At 30.9% G+C, this 14,910-nt stretch overlaps 1 protein-coding gene across 1 annotated transcript in view; it reads left to right on the forward strand.

Annotated features, from left to right (window-relative positions):
• The window catches only part of LOC124359326 (neuroligin-4, Y-linked), an 80,582-nt gene that overhangs the window by 10,753 nt on the left and 54,919 nt on the right, over nucleotides 1-14,910 (forward strand). Inside the window, exon 2 of the mRNA XM_046811985.1 lies at nucleotides 11,464-12,046. Coding sequence (XP_046667941.1) covers nucleotides 11,566-12,046 — 481 coding nt within the window. The 5' untranslated portion in view covers nucleotides 11,464-11,565. The remainder of the gene's footprint in view (nucleotides 1-11,463; nucleotides 12,047-14,910) is intronic.

Genomic DNA, 14,910 nt, shown 5'->3' on the forward strand with positions numbered 1-14,910 from the left:
TCTTTCCTCAATTTTGTTTGAAGCTTCATTTCTAAATAGACAAAAATGTGTTGTATTATTGTGCATGTTCAATATTGGGATTTATCTGAGCGCCATTGTCACTCATTAGGCTGACACAAGTTTTCTTTTCTACGCCTAGAGAATGTAAACATTACTTTTTTGTATGAATGTTTGTTTCTCTACCAGTCTGTAGGACATTTCGAGAGTGAAATGACTTGTAGACTTAAAATTTTGAACACAACCTGAGTGATGTTGTAGTACTTACTTTTTTATAGCACATTTTACAGGAAAAACAACTATTATCAAAAAAATTCCCATGTACAGTATATCAATACTAAAATTAAGTATACATCAATATCAAACCAATGCTTCAGTATCTGAAAATAATAATCATTTTAAGTAATTCGGTATTAATTTTAGGAAAAAAATTTAATACTTAGAAATAATATAGTTACATAGGCAAGGAAACACAGTCGGCTTCTTTTACGTATTTATGCAAATTTATCAATTTGACGCTCTTACCATAGAATTGAAACATAATACTTAAACCATAAATACTTACATAAATACAACAAATATTTTGCTGTGTTCACTTATATTACAAGCTTATATATGAAATGAAATATCTTGAATTTATAAAACTTTGGAATTCCTAATCATCTATGGTGGTATAATATTTTAATGTACTAGAAAACATCAATGTCTACTTGTATATTTATCAATCAAGATTGATAGGAGGAGGTTGAACGCTCTTTAATCCGGTTATCAAGCAATATGTGGTTCCAGATACAGTTACGAAGTCGATTTACTGTTCAATCACAGGGAATGGAAAACAGGAAATGACATGGGTGGAGAATATATGACCTGTCTGCGATCATAAATGAGATTATTTCGAATATTTGACTTTTTTAATAGTTATTATTTTTAAGCAATCTTCAAAACTACGTTAATATTTTATACATAACTAATACTTGTCAGTAGGACTACTATACTTACAATGGCTTAATGATTCATTTTGATATTGCATGTTGTAAATTTAATCTAAATGAAGTAGCCTTTTGTTTACAGTCAATGATATAAAATACACAAAGTAATTGTTGGACATGCACCACGATAGAACACTTTTGTCTATATAGAAATTAAGTTTAGTAAAATTTTAATCATACACATAACCTTTCTCAAGATGTCATGCTAATTCTTGCACTTTCATTTTCGTTTACGTAGTTTCATAGCAATGTCCATATAATGAATGTTCCTGTGAGAAAGAGTATTTAAAAACGAGTGGAAATACTTTACCAAAAGGAATAAAATTTACAAATGTTCTTCTAAGTGCTTCTGTAGTGTGTAAAATCGGCCCAGTTCAATAGTTAAAACGGCATGCATATGTCCAGCATTATAAATAACGATTTTGTAAGACTTATAGATGTCGTAATTTAATAACGACATATTTTTCATGAGGTCTATAAAAATCTATATGGAACAATACTAAAAATATGGTGTTTATTTATATAAGGCACATCAGCCTGCAATAAGTATTTTGCGTGCTTCAATAGCATTCTGCCAACTTTAATTTCTTAAAAAGATTATATATGGCTGATAATTCACTTTTTCTGGAATTAAACAAATTTAATATCTAGCATAATTATTTGTTGATTACATTAATCATTATTGATATACTATAGTATTTTATTTATATTTGTAATTTAGTACTAAGAAAAACTTAAAAATTTTCTATCGCTTTAAGTCTAGCGATCATAATTTTCTATCAACCATATATATTTAGTATAAAGATGTCCATAATAACGAAAAGTAAAGTTTATAGACTAAATAACTAGATACAACACACTTTTACATATTTATAAATTTCCTCTACAGTTTACAAATAAGAAGGCTATATTAGGGAAATATATATATATATAAATATACGTTAATATTAATTTCTGTAGTAAATACAATTTGCTTTGTTTGAAGCAATTATATTTTAACCAAGTTTTATTATAATTAAGTTTAAATTTGATTCCATTATATTTAAGTAGTTACATTTGTTATTTAGTTTATAAGGCAGCAATTAACTTGAGTTTTCCTGCAATGCAATACATACTGAGTAACGCTTATAAATATAGGCAATTTTATTTATATTTCAAGCTATAAATTTGCGGCGGATGATTTCTAATAATATCAGGACTACAGAAATTAACACTGTTATGTGCTTCTTTATGGTAAATACATATTTATATTGAACATTCTTTAGAAATTACCAACCAAATTCCACTCTAATATTATTTCATGTAAAATGTCATGACGTATTCCTAATATGTTTCATAAGAACTTATCATTATTGAAAGAACGTATTTACTTTCATTTGATTTCATAGTAACACAAAATATAAATAGACTATAAATTAGGGCGAATTCTCTTTCGTGATAAATAAAAGGCCTGGTTATAGATTTAAATTTTCAGGACTTAAATGTATCCAGTATAACCCATTTAGAATATAAGCAATGTATAAAAAATAAAAGTCACAATTCAGGGGTAGTGTAAAATGAAGAAAGTACTAACGTAAAGTGGTGTTGGGGAGGAGGCGATTCTAAGATTGGTGCCCAAGGCGCGGTAGAAACCCTACATCCGGGTTTGGATAAATCCAAAGTCGGTGGGTGGGATACAGGATAATTAAGTTTCTATCCTAAATAGTTAACGCATTCTTAGGCTTTATGAAATGTTAGCAAAATGAGATACTAGATTTACTGTTTTAATATAATGAATACATTAAATATAAACATAGTGAATTAATATAAAGTTATGGACTAAAACATACCTTGTCGTACATTCGGAGATTAAAATTCCTTACACCTTTTGGTATAAAGATACCATCATCAGAATAAAAAAAAAAAACATAACACGTAAAACAGCGGTAATTTCAATGGAATTAATAGCACACACGACTCAAAAGGCAAAAATGTCTACGCCTATATATATTTCAAGAGCACTAAAAATATCTTATAATATCTTTATACTGAAACTCGTAAATGATTTTAATTTTCGATTCTACGACAAGGTATGTTTTAAGCTATAACTGTCGCAATTCCCCAATGCCGGGCTTCTAAAATGGCATGTGGCATGTGGCAAACACATGAAGTAATAATTAAATAGTTATAAGTCAACAATTGAAGCAAAAGAATGAATAACTTCTTATAATGTAAACATGCTCCATATTAAAGTGCATTATAAACTGGCTCATAATCTGTAGAGTAAAACTAGACTTAATACTCTTATTATAGAACATTTTAAACGTTGTACTGCACAACTTTGTCTGTTATCTCAATTTCTTCTTATATTCTTGTAGTAACTTGATTTCGTATCATAATTTTGGCTCCATTAACTTATTATGAAAATTATTTTTTTCGCGCTGTTTTTATTTTTTCGCTATAAATTAAGAAACCTAGCACTCATGGCTACTACGTTCATGGCTACAGACCCATTTTTGTCTCACCCTCTTGGGATGACTGTGCTCACAATTTAATGGGCCTCATTGGAAAAACCAATATGGAAGGAGAGATATTTTCAAACCTCTCTGAGACCAATGAATGCGTATATAATTAACTCATCGCCAAAAACTAAAGTTAAGCGTAAAATAGATTTACTCTTTTCAATATATTGCAATAGTGTAATAAGATTTAATTATACGTGACAACTATTTACAAAGCTCTATCTATAATGTCATAGAAACTTATATAAGAAAGTATTCATAAATTAAAAGTTAAAAAATATAAATAACTGTTTTTCAGAATTATATGACAGTTCCTGATAAAAATTTAGTTTACTACCTAAAAAAAAGTTATAAATATGTTTTATATTAGTATAGTTGTTATTTCCTAACAGCGCTAAAATATAACTTTCTTAACGCGTCCTAAAAATATTTTCATTATAACTCTATTGTTAGTATTTTAAATTGTTTTAGTTTCGTAAAATTTTACATTAAAATATAAGTAGTGGCCCTGTTTTTAAACCGGAAGTATGATTATAGCAGCATCACAATGGTTATGTTGGTAGAAATAAGATTCTTACACAATAGAAATATTTCTGATGTGTTATAATATTTAAAAAATAACGCACTAATATATATATAAAAACTAATAGGCAATCTATAGTTATATTAATGATAATGGAATATACTGTATTTTGATATACATTACCGTTTTAGCACATAAATATATTAATACAGCCAGTGCTCCAGCGATGAAAAAGCATCGCAATCGTCTGGCAAGCTAGAATGTAGGCTTTGAAGCGTAAACCAAAAAATTACACTACCGTGAAAAGACAGACAACAATTATTAAGTATCTTCCGAAAACTGAGAATATGGAATTGTGGAGCATAGCAAAAATGTTGACTACTTCACGGTATAAAAAATCTGAGAAGGCTAACATAAATGTTTGAATATCTTACGACACGTTAGGAGCTAGAGCACTAGATCAAGATCTATAATTACACTACTGAGGAGCATTTTTATAATATTTATTTTTCATGTTTTAAGTGCCAAGTGAGTATAAGGCACTCCAAAATCGCTTCGGGTAAAAAGGAATGTGTTGCAGATACTTAATTCTCAAATTTTATGTCCACCATATGAAGGCAAAATATGTGTTATTGCCTTAATATAATTGTTTGGAGTATATGTTAATTTTACAATAAAATGTGTACTTATGTTGAATGGGAAAATTTAAAAGGTGATATTTGCTATGGCCCTAAAAATGACGACGATATAAAATATTCTTGAATAAAATGTCCTTTTACAGACAATTACATACAGTGGGGTACTAAAATTAAGAAAATACTTATTTTAAAATAATGCTAGTACTCGTATGGATCATATATTTATGGATCTCACTAAATAAGTAATGTAACCTGATTGCATGAGAACAATGTTTGCATGCAATATCCACATTGCAGAGAATAACTAAAACAATTTACTCTCATTACTCCTACCACAATCTCACTCTTCAAGTATTAGTGTTGGAATTAGACCATTGATTATTCCGAAGTTGGATTTAGCCCAAATAAACATTTTACTTATTCTGGAGGATGTTTTATTAGCTGTAATCAACTTGATCAGAAAGATAATTAAATGCGACTTGTAGGCCACCCAATAATTGTTCTTAACTCTAATTTCCTATTTATAGACGCTAAATTCCTTAATTTAACTCGGATTTTATTCTACAGTACAGGAACACCTCAAGTATTTATTAAAACGATAAATATAAATAATCCAAGCTTCATAAAACTGTATCGAAGTGACTTTCAGTCTCGCAGAAATTTTTAATACATTTTTTGTACTTTAATTATTTTTCCTGTAGCCTATAGAGAATTAAACAAGGTATGAAAGTATAATATACTGTTTTAGAATTATGATGAACAAAACTTTCCTAGATTACATAATATATATACTGCATGCCCGATACAACCTTAAACAGAAGTGATCAATGTAAGTTTTCTGTCAAACCTTAATCTGCTAGGAGTGAAACGCAGAAACACTTACCATGTTTTAGATTTCATAATTCCAGATAAATAGTAGTCAATATAGTCGATCAATAGTGGTATCCTGTGCTCCCTTTATGATGTTTCCTTCCACTTCTCCCAATCTGATTTTATATATAGATTTATTTTCCTAACTATATATTACGTATTGAAAACTGTATAACTTTAATATTGATTTAAACTCTACTCCTATCATCCATTATTGAGAGTATCAGTATCACAGCGAGAGTATCAAACTTATTTTTAAACCTCTACAAACAGTTATGGTATTACTAGGTTGTTACGGGTTAAAACAATAACATTTTTATTTATATAATGACCTTTTAACACACGTTTTTTTTTTTCTTGAAGTTTAATAATATTTTTATAAATCTGTAAAAAGTTAATTTTAAAATGTTTTAGTTACATTTCTGTTTAAAAAACATTACTTTTGTGCAAAACATACAACCTCTTTTAAATATATTGGCTAAGATTCAACTTAAATTGTATTAGTTCACTAATACAAACATAAAATATCATTTTATGCATTTTGATGCTGTCAAACGTTATCTCTGTCCAAACGATATCTCAAGAACGTGCTGACCTGCAAATTGTGTTTATAAATTAATTTATTTATGCGACATCGATTTCAATGATTGTATACGTACATCCATAGTATTTAGCTGAGCGTTAGCAAATAGTTTTACATTGGTCTAAAGGTGTAAACATAATGGCAATAAGAAAATCAGATAGGAAATAAATGTTTGTACAAACTGAGTACAATAGTATGACATATTTACGTGTAACATAGTATAAGGTATAGCTTAACTGCTCACTAAGAGCCTGTCTCTAGATGTATTAATTCTGCAAGGTATGAATTATGCATGAAACTGTACGTCTACATAGAAAAGAATGATTTCTATGATGGTGCATGTTGGTCCCTATAATTATTGTAATGAATGTTTCAGAAACACGGCAAACATATTGTAAGGACGACGACTTATTCGAATTTATTATATCTATAGTACTATTATGTAAACGTATTGATAAAAGCATTGCTTACTATTTCAAATACAGATATGAACTATTACAACACTTTTTTTCCGTTCAAATAACTTAGTATTATATATTTCCTTGTTATTCAGCTGTAACTAAACGTTTCATTATATAACATTCAATATATAACATTATATAAAAAACATAGTAGTTTAAAATCACCAAAAGTGTTCTAATGTGCAAAATCTATACTAAGCATTGCATAGCATACACAAACAACCAAAAAAGTATAAAAACTGAAATGCACGCACGTGCTAGACATGAATACACCACACTACGTGTCATGAAGCAAGCTCCGCTGGGGTAGCATGCAAAGTTTAAATCTACAGCTCATTTCTGTATCGAAATATATTGTGGACAGATAGTTAAACATACAAGTTTACATTTCCCTGCAGATGAAATAGAAATTGCGTCAGGCTACTGAATAATTAAATTGTGCTCATGCTTCCATGCAATGTTTAAAGTCTGAAGATGAAATCTTTCTGGAGGTATCATGCCATATAATGCATTCACATCCTTCCTATATTAAGTTAATTTTCGTAGCAATCTTGAAATAATAAAAGTTCCGATGATTTGGGGAGGAAACTACAAGACTAAAGTACGCTGAAATAAATTTTTGACAGAAAATGTAAACAATGACTTCTCACTCTCTTTTCCTATTTACTTTATGAGTGGAAATGTCACATACTAAGTTTTAGTATGATTCTCTTCGGTTTGTTTCGTAATTTATTTATTATATTATTTTCTCCTTAATAATATATTTTCACATACAAACCAATGTAAAAATATTCTATAACGCTCAGCTAAATACATTGAGTGACATGCACCAGCATCGAATTCATCTGTGCTTAGCAGAAAAGAAGCCCCATGAAAAAACATATTCGACATAGGTTAACTAGTTTTTTTTTTAGATATTATGCAGATATATACATACATACATATATATTTATATATAATTTCAATAAACATTGAATCGCAAAAAGTACTTGCTCTGCCGGGAGTCGAACCCGGATCTCTCACTTGCCGGGTGAATGTGCTACCATTACACTACAGAGCGCTTAATTTTTCAGATTCAATTATTTTGTATTTGGCCGTATCTGTCACATATGCGTTTAAATAAGCAAACTAACATATGATCGGAAGACCAAATACCTGTCAAACGACTTTTATTTATATTAAACTGTATAAATGGCAATAGCCTTATTTAATTTCAATAAACATTGAATCGCAAAAAGTACTTGCTCAGCCGGGAGTCGAACCCGGATCTCTCACTTGCCGGGTGAATGTGCTACCATTACACTACAGAGCGCTTAATTTTTCAGATTCAATTATTTTGTATTTGGCCGTATCTGTCACATATGCGTTTAAATAAGCAAACTAGCATATGATCGGAAGACCAAATACCTGTCAAACGACTTTTATTTATATTAAACTGTATAAATGGCAATAGCCTTATTTTATTTCAATAAAACATATATATATATATATATATATATATATATATATATATATATATATATACATATACATAGCTGCCATTTGCCAAGAATGATCATATATATATTTATATTAGATAGAGAAAATAACTCAACTTCCATTTCATTGTTTTTCTCATTTTCTTTTGAGGTATATGGTATTTGCCTGTATAAATGAATTTCTTTTAATATTTGGAGTTTGATACTTTTTTTTCACACGAAATAAATGTTATTTTTCAATCGTTAAGGAACATAATAGAGCATATTAAGAAGCTCATTGATTTACTGTATAACGTTGGATTTTCACATGTATACAGTATAAATGTGTATCTTATATATATTCGGGTCTCTATAAGAAAATCAATACAAACGTGCTTTCTATGCTTCTATGTTTACTCTTGGAGAAGCAAGATGTTTACCGGATTTCTGCGGCTGTGTTAAGTTAGGCAGTACGTCAAGGCACCCTCCCACATCTTGGAGTTAATTGAATTAAAGGGTTCAATTTTGTGGATATCACCACTCCCCCCCACTATCTCCTTTCCTCCTGTTTTCAATCCTTCCCCATTTTGTTTCCGTTTGCGTGAAAGTGTAAGATAATAATTTAAGAAGCCGCTTTTGATTATTGACTTTACGCCCTTAAAATTACGCTTAAATTTGATAAAACCTGTTATAGATGGAAAAAAACCTATAACAGATTTGAAATTAATACTACACACTAAAAAGCTTTTATTGAAAATCCATATTAATTTTAATAAGTAATTTGAAAAGGTCAGCTTCTAGTTTGATTAGGTCGGAGGACGATAAATCAATAATAAATTCTAATAAATGATAGGAACAGGAAATGTTTCTAGAAACCTCATAAAATTATGAGTCATGAAATGGTCCAAACGCGCGCGCACACACACACACACACACACACACACACACACACACACACACACACACACACACACACACACACACACACACACACAAAAGCACGCACACGCGCGCGCGCGTATTGAAAATTTTAGGAAAAATAGATGTTTTTAAAGTTCTATTTATAATAATTGAAAAAAAAGACTTGAACCCCATTATTTTTATAAAATCAGAAATTTTTCAACTACTAATCACTTAGCCGGTCTGCTAGCCTGATGTACGCATACTATTTTAGAGGTCTTGATATTACAAACACAGATGTCTCGAAAATAAAATACTATACATTACTTTAGACAACGGCGAACATATAGTTATTTACGCAATAAAAATATAATTTTACTATGTGATATTAACTAAAAAAAAACTAATAAAGTAAATTGGATAAAATAACTAGCTAAATGTTGCACAGCATAAGTGAGGTCTCTTTAACGTCGTTGTATTCCTTTGGAAGTAAATACATGTATTACAAATAATATTTTAGAATAGATATCTACAAAGACGCCATAAATTACTCTATCCAAGAAAACTCAAGTTCAGGCCAAAATCAATAGGAAATACCCTTTCTTTGTTAGTTTACCCTCTCCCTGTGCGTTTGCTTTTTTAAGGAAAAGGTATTCATTTAAAACAAAGTAAAGTATCAATTTCAAATGCTGCAAAATGTTTAGGCTATTTATGACCTTTATTTAAAAAGAATGAAAAAATAATTTCAGTCTTCATAACTGTAGCCTTCCTAATTAATTTAAGGCTGTAATGAGTAAAACAAAACGGAGTTTTATGAAGTATTTAGAATATTAACGAAATATGGGCTACTAAATATGATCATTTATACACAAAGTGTATTTGGCTGCCGCAAATGTAAACGGAGTATTAAAATGTTTACTTAGTGCTACCACTCACTGAAATGCACTAAACGGGTTATAAATGAAATTTATTTCCTGATTAATAATCAATAAATTATTGAAATTAACACTATTTACTTTTATGATTGAATTCACTTGCTATGCAATTCGTTCGGATGCAGTGAACATAGTTTTTTTTAGAATTGAACATTAAATGGTGGTTTATTTCTCTTTTTACATTCATAAAAAACTGTTAAGTAAATGAACCCATTTATATTAAGAAAAATAGAATAATGAAACTGTAAAAACCAAAAAATTGCTCGTTTATACCTGGCATGAACAATAAAAAGTTGTTCATCCAACCAAATTAATAAATAATATATTGACAATAACATCTAAATATTATTTCGTGAACATAACAAAATAAAACCACAACTGTATAAATTGATTGCTGGGATATCTATTGGCAGTGTAGCCTGAACGTTTTACGATAAAATATATTGCTTTACGAAGAGTGCTTGTTAGTTATATCTCGAACACTCAATTTAACAATGAACAAGTAGCACTAGGACTGGCTGACCCACTTCCGCAACCCCGAACCAATTTCCTTTGCTTTATTTTTATATTAGATAGAGAAAATAACTCAACTTCCGTTTCATTGTTTTTCTCATTTTCTGTTGAGGTATATGCTATTTGCCTGTAATAATGAATTTCTTTTAATATTTGGAGTTTCATATGTTATTTTATTTTTTTCAAACGAAATAAATGTTATTTTTCAATCGTTATGAACATATTAGAGTAGATTAAGAAGCTCATTGATTTACTGTATAAGGTTGGATTTTCACATGTATACAGTATAAATGTATATCTTTTAAACTTTTCTCATTTCTTTTTGGTTCACTTATTATATAGTAAATTGCTACTGGCTGAGCGTTAGCGAATTTGATTTCTGTCTGTGTGACTGTATACCAGTATTTCTGTATATCCGTCTGTCTGTTTTCACTATATCTCAAAAACGAACTGGCTATAGACTTGAAAATGTTCATAAAGCTTCATTAATATATGAGCAACATTTTTGATAATGTTGAATGTTACTACATAGCTAGCGAATATTTGTACGTTGGTCTTAGGCGTAAACATTAGGGCAACGAGATAATGGCAGAAGAAATATTTAAGCACTCATGACATAAATTAGAGATTTTACTACGTGACATCATCACCTGTATCCTAACTAACCAAACACATAAAATATAATTTTATTGTAAATTGGTGTGTGACCCTCTATTATTTAAACACTGGTATGAAACCCAATTTGATGAACTGTTTCTCAAAACTTTTCTTCACATGAATGTATTGTGGGAAACGATATCTCAAGAATGATTTCATTTGTAGGCTTGTATAAATGTTGTATTAAACCATCATTTAAAAAAGACAAGAATGAATTTAATTATGAAACATTTCCAAGGATGGAATTAGGCTGATTATCGTTAAACAGTTTGCTTAAAAAATCACTCATAATTAAATTATGATAGACTATAAATCTTGAATTGAACTTTAGAGAAGCACATGGTGTGGCGTAATCATACTTAGTATAAATTTCTGTGATTTATATTAGAATTGTCTAAAGAAGGAATAACCTGATATTTTGTGTTTTTAATTGTTTCAGATTTGAATATGGAGAACTGCCACTTCTCCCGATAAAGAGCTCAAGCATCCTAGGATGAAATCAGTCCACATATGGAGGTGACAAAAAACTGTACATAAAATAATGGCCTTTGAAATCTCTCGTCGTGGAGTGGTGTTAAAGCGTGTGTGGCGAGCGCGGCGTTGGCGCTGTCAGTGTCTGTGGCCGGTGCTAGTGGGAGTGTTGCTACTGGGGGAGATGGCCCAGGGGTTCGTGGCCAGCCGGGTGGTACGGACCAAGAACGGCGAGGTGTCAGGGCTGGTGGTCACGCCAGAGAGTAGACACCTCGACCCGGTGGAAGTGTTCCGTGGGGTCCCATACGCCTCCCCACCCACCGGTGTGCTGCGGTTCATGCCCCCTGTAACCGGTGCCCTCTGGTCCGGGATCAAGACTGCGGACCGTTTCAGTCCTGTGTGTCCCCAGCGGCTTCCCGATATTCATAACGAGACTGCCGCTCTCAAGCGGATGCCGCGGGGCCGCCTGGAATACCTCAAACGGCTCTTGCCCTACTTGAGTAACCAGAGCGAGGACTGTCTCTACCTCAACATTTACGCTCCAGTCCAAGGTACGTGAAACACAGAGACTCCGATCGATATGTAGAAAATTAAGAAATATTTGTTGCTGTAGGTAATAATATCAATAATTCCATAACATCAATTTTTAGCAGTTAATGGTTTAAAAAAATACACATTATAGTATTATACAGCCAGTTTTTTTTTTACCGACTTATAACATTTTGGCACAAAAATCGAGAATTACGTCATTTTCAGAGGGAAATAACTACAAAGAAAGAAAGAGTGTGGCTGTTTATGATTGTTCAAGGGGCATCAAAGTGAATTTTAAGCATGCGAACAGCTCACGTATGCGTATACATCAAATTGACAACATCGCAATAGTCCCTTCAATAAGTGCTGTAAGCTAAACGAAAATGGAGTTGTTTTAGTTTAATAAGTACATGATTAAAAGATTCATGGATTATTCAATATTTTAACTACTGTCATAGTTGACTATTCAACTACCAATGGATTTTTCAACTATTTACCAACATATACCTCAGAACCATGCTGTCATTAATGAAAACATCTGTAAATCTAGACCATTTGTGACGAAAATGAAAATACCACCCCATTGTTATAAATTAAACCTTGCCAATTTTCAGTTTTCTTTATAAAAAAATAGTTGAGATTACAGTGCTGTAGAAATTTGATTTCGTCTTATAAGTACCACTTTTCACCGCGTTATCTAAGAATTAAGAATAAATTGCATACGTAATTCAAAATACTTCGTTTATTGCTCAACAGATTTAGCTTTCACAAATCCTTAACTATTTCTGACACCACAAATTTAGTTAATAAAGAATAACTAGATATTTCATCAAAATATTCAACAACAGCCGACATAACACGACATAGGTATGGTGCGAATAATTGATTAAATTTTAATGATGAGTTTAATTCCAGTTTAATGATGCACCTGGTGAGACAATTAGAATACCTATTTACCTATCTTACGCCATATTTCTTGGTCTATGTGTCTCTGTTATCGAAACGATGCAAAGAGTAAATCGTTGCACTCAATAACTATTTTTGTAAAAATTTTAAGTAAAAATGCTTTAGATTAAGTAAAAAAATATTTTCATTCCAAATATTTGCTTGAGCCGTTCACCACCTGATTGCTGGTATATAAAAATTTGTCATTATAATATTTGAAAACTATACAAAACTTTACGCAGATTTCAAGTAAATACTTTCCATTATGGGCACTAATAAAGGAGCTGTGATGGTTTGAAAATGTTGACCAAAGCAGTTTTTAAGTGAACGTCGAAACTAATAGATAGCTTAACCTCATTGATTTGCTGTTCTTGTGCTCTGTCAATTTAATTTTTGCTATAGCTCTTATAGTTTCCAGATTCTTTCAGTACATACAATTTGGAACACACCGTATAATTATAAGATAGAATGTCTGTGAGAAATCTCAGTGTAAAGGTTCTTATGATCATACAATTTACATGGTAACGTAAATGTACGTCTTTCAGTGCATATTTATGAGGTACCGTATCTGTTACAGTATCTTTGCTAATCGCATAATTTATAAGAAACTAATGGACGCCTTTGATTCTAGAAGTCTTTGATAGTGTGTATGTATGGGGTAGCGTGTATGTGCAAAGTATCTGTGCGAAGATCTTGCTAATTACATAATTTATGAGGAGTCTTACGCCCTTTGATTTTATAAGTCGTTTGATAGTGTATATCTATGAGATAACGTTAGCGTGTTAAGCTTTATGAACATATCACAACCGTTCAAATTACTAATGTTGAACAAACTTCCTACCCGACTGCAATGCGAATTACTTCTTTATTAAATATTAAAAATAATATATTTACTACCGCATTAAAACTAATGATATTTTGAGTTTAGTTACATGATAAATATAAAAGTTGTACAAATGAAAAAAGTGTTATAGAATTAAACTACCAAATGCCTGTAAATATTTAAGTAAATATCATAGTTTTGGCATTTCCCTGTGGTTAGGATCTTGAAAATTAAGGTTTTTGAGAGAAGAATGGAGACTATCCTCATTGGGTGGGTTATCACTCTGAGTCTGACTTTTGTAGTGCATCTCCAGTGCGGTAGTTCATTGAGGTAAAAATCTAAATGTAAGGATTCAGTACTGTAAGTAAATAAAAGTAAGAAATTTAAACAATAAACATAAGTATGAAATAGCACGTAAGTACATATGAGTTTTTAATGAAAAACTAGTATTTGGCGTGATTAGAGATAACCATTCTATACTCTCTCACCTACTTAATTAATAACACTACTATGGCCATCATTAACTAGTAACGGCAAGTAATAATATTGAGCATCAGCAATTAAAACATTAACTCAAATCTCTCTCTGGTACTGAAATTGAAACCTTTCTACATAAAATCGCCTCCTGGTCATTGTAATTTACTGCGAAAAAGATACCACGTGTTAAGGGTTGACAGACCGAAAATATTGAGTACCTACTAAAAAGCAATATTGAAGGTAAAACTTCACACATTTTATTGTTAATCACCACTTAGTAAACATTTGGCAATTTAACTCTGGCGTAGTAAAAGCACTCAATTTTTTGATTGTGACAATATGATTTTAAAATGTACATTGGAATAAAAATGCACATTTTATTTAGCACTTAGCTCTCTTTGAACGAGTACAAAAGCGGAGTTAACAAGGTTAGAGGAGTGCTGACCTAATCTAATGATGAATGTCACATCCTATGTGTAGCTTTCAGCCATTGCTGTCTGTCGGCTCGTTTCTGCCCAGAGGACGTTGTGTGATTATCAGGAAACAGGATTCAATCACGAATAACTCGTCTAGTTGTCAAAAGATCACTGAGATTGATTTAAATTTCTTGTTCTCTTAACTTCATATTAAAGGTAACAT

This window comes from Homalodisca vitripennis, chromosome 4, assembly GCF_021130785.1.
Source record: "Homalodisca vitripennis isolate AUS2020 chromosome 4, UT_GWSS_2.1, whole genome shotgun sequence".
In the NCBI taxonomy this organism is placed as follows: domain Eukaryota; kingdom Metazoa; phylum Arthropoda; class Insecta; order Hemiptera; family Cicadellidae; genus Homalodisca; species Homalodisca vitripennis.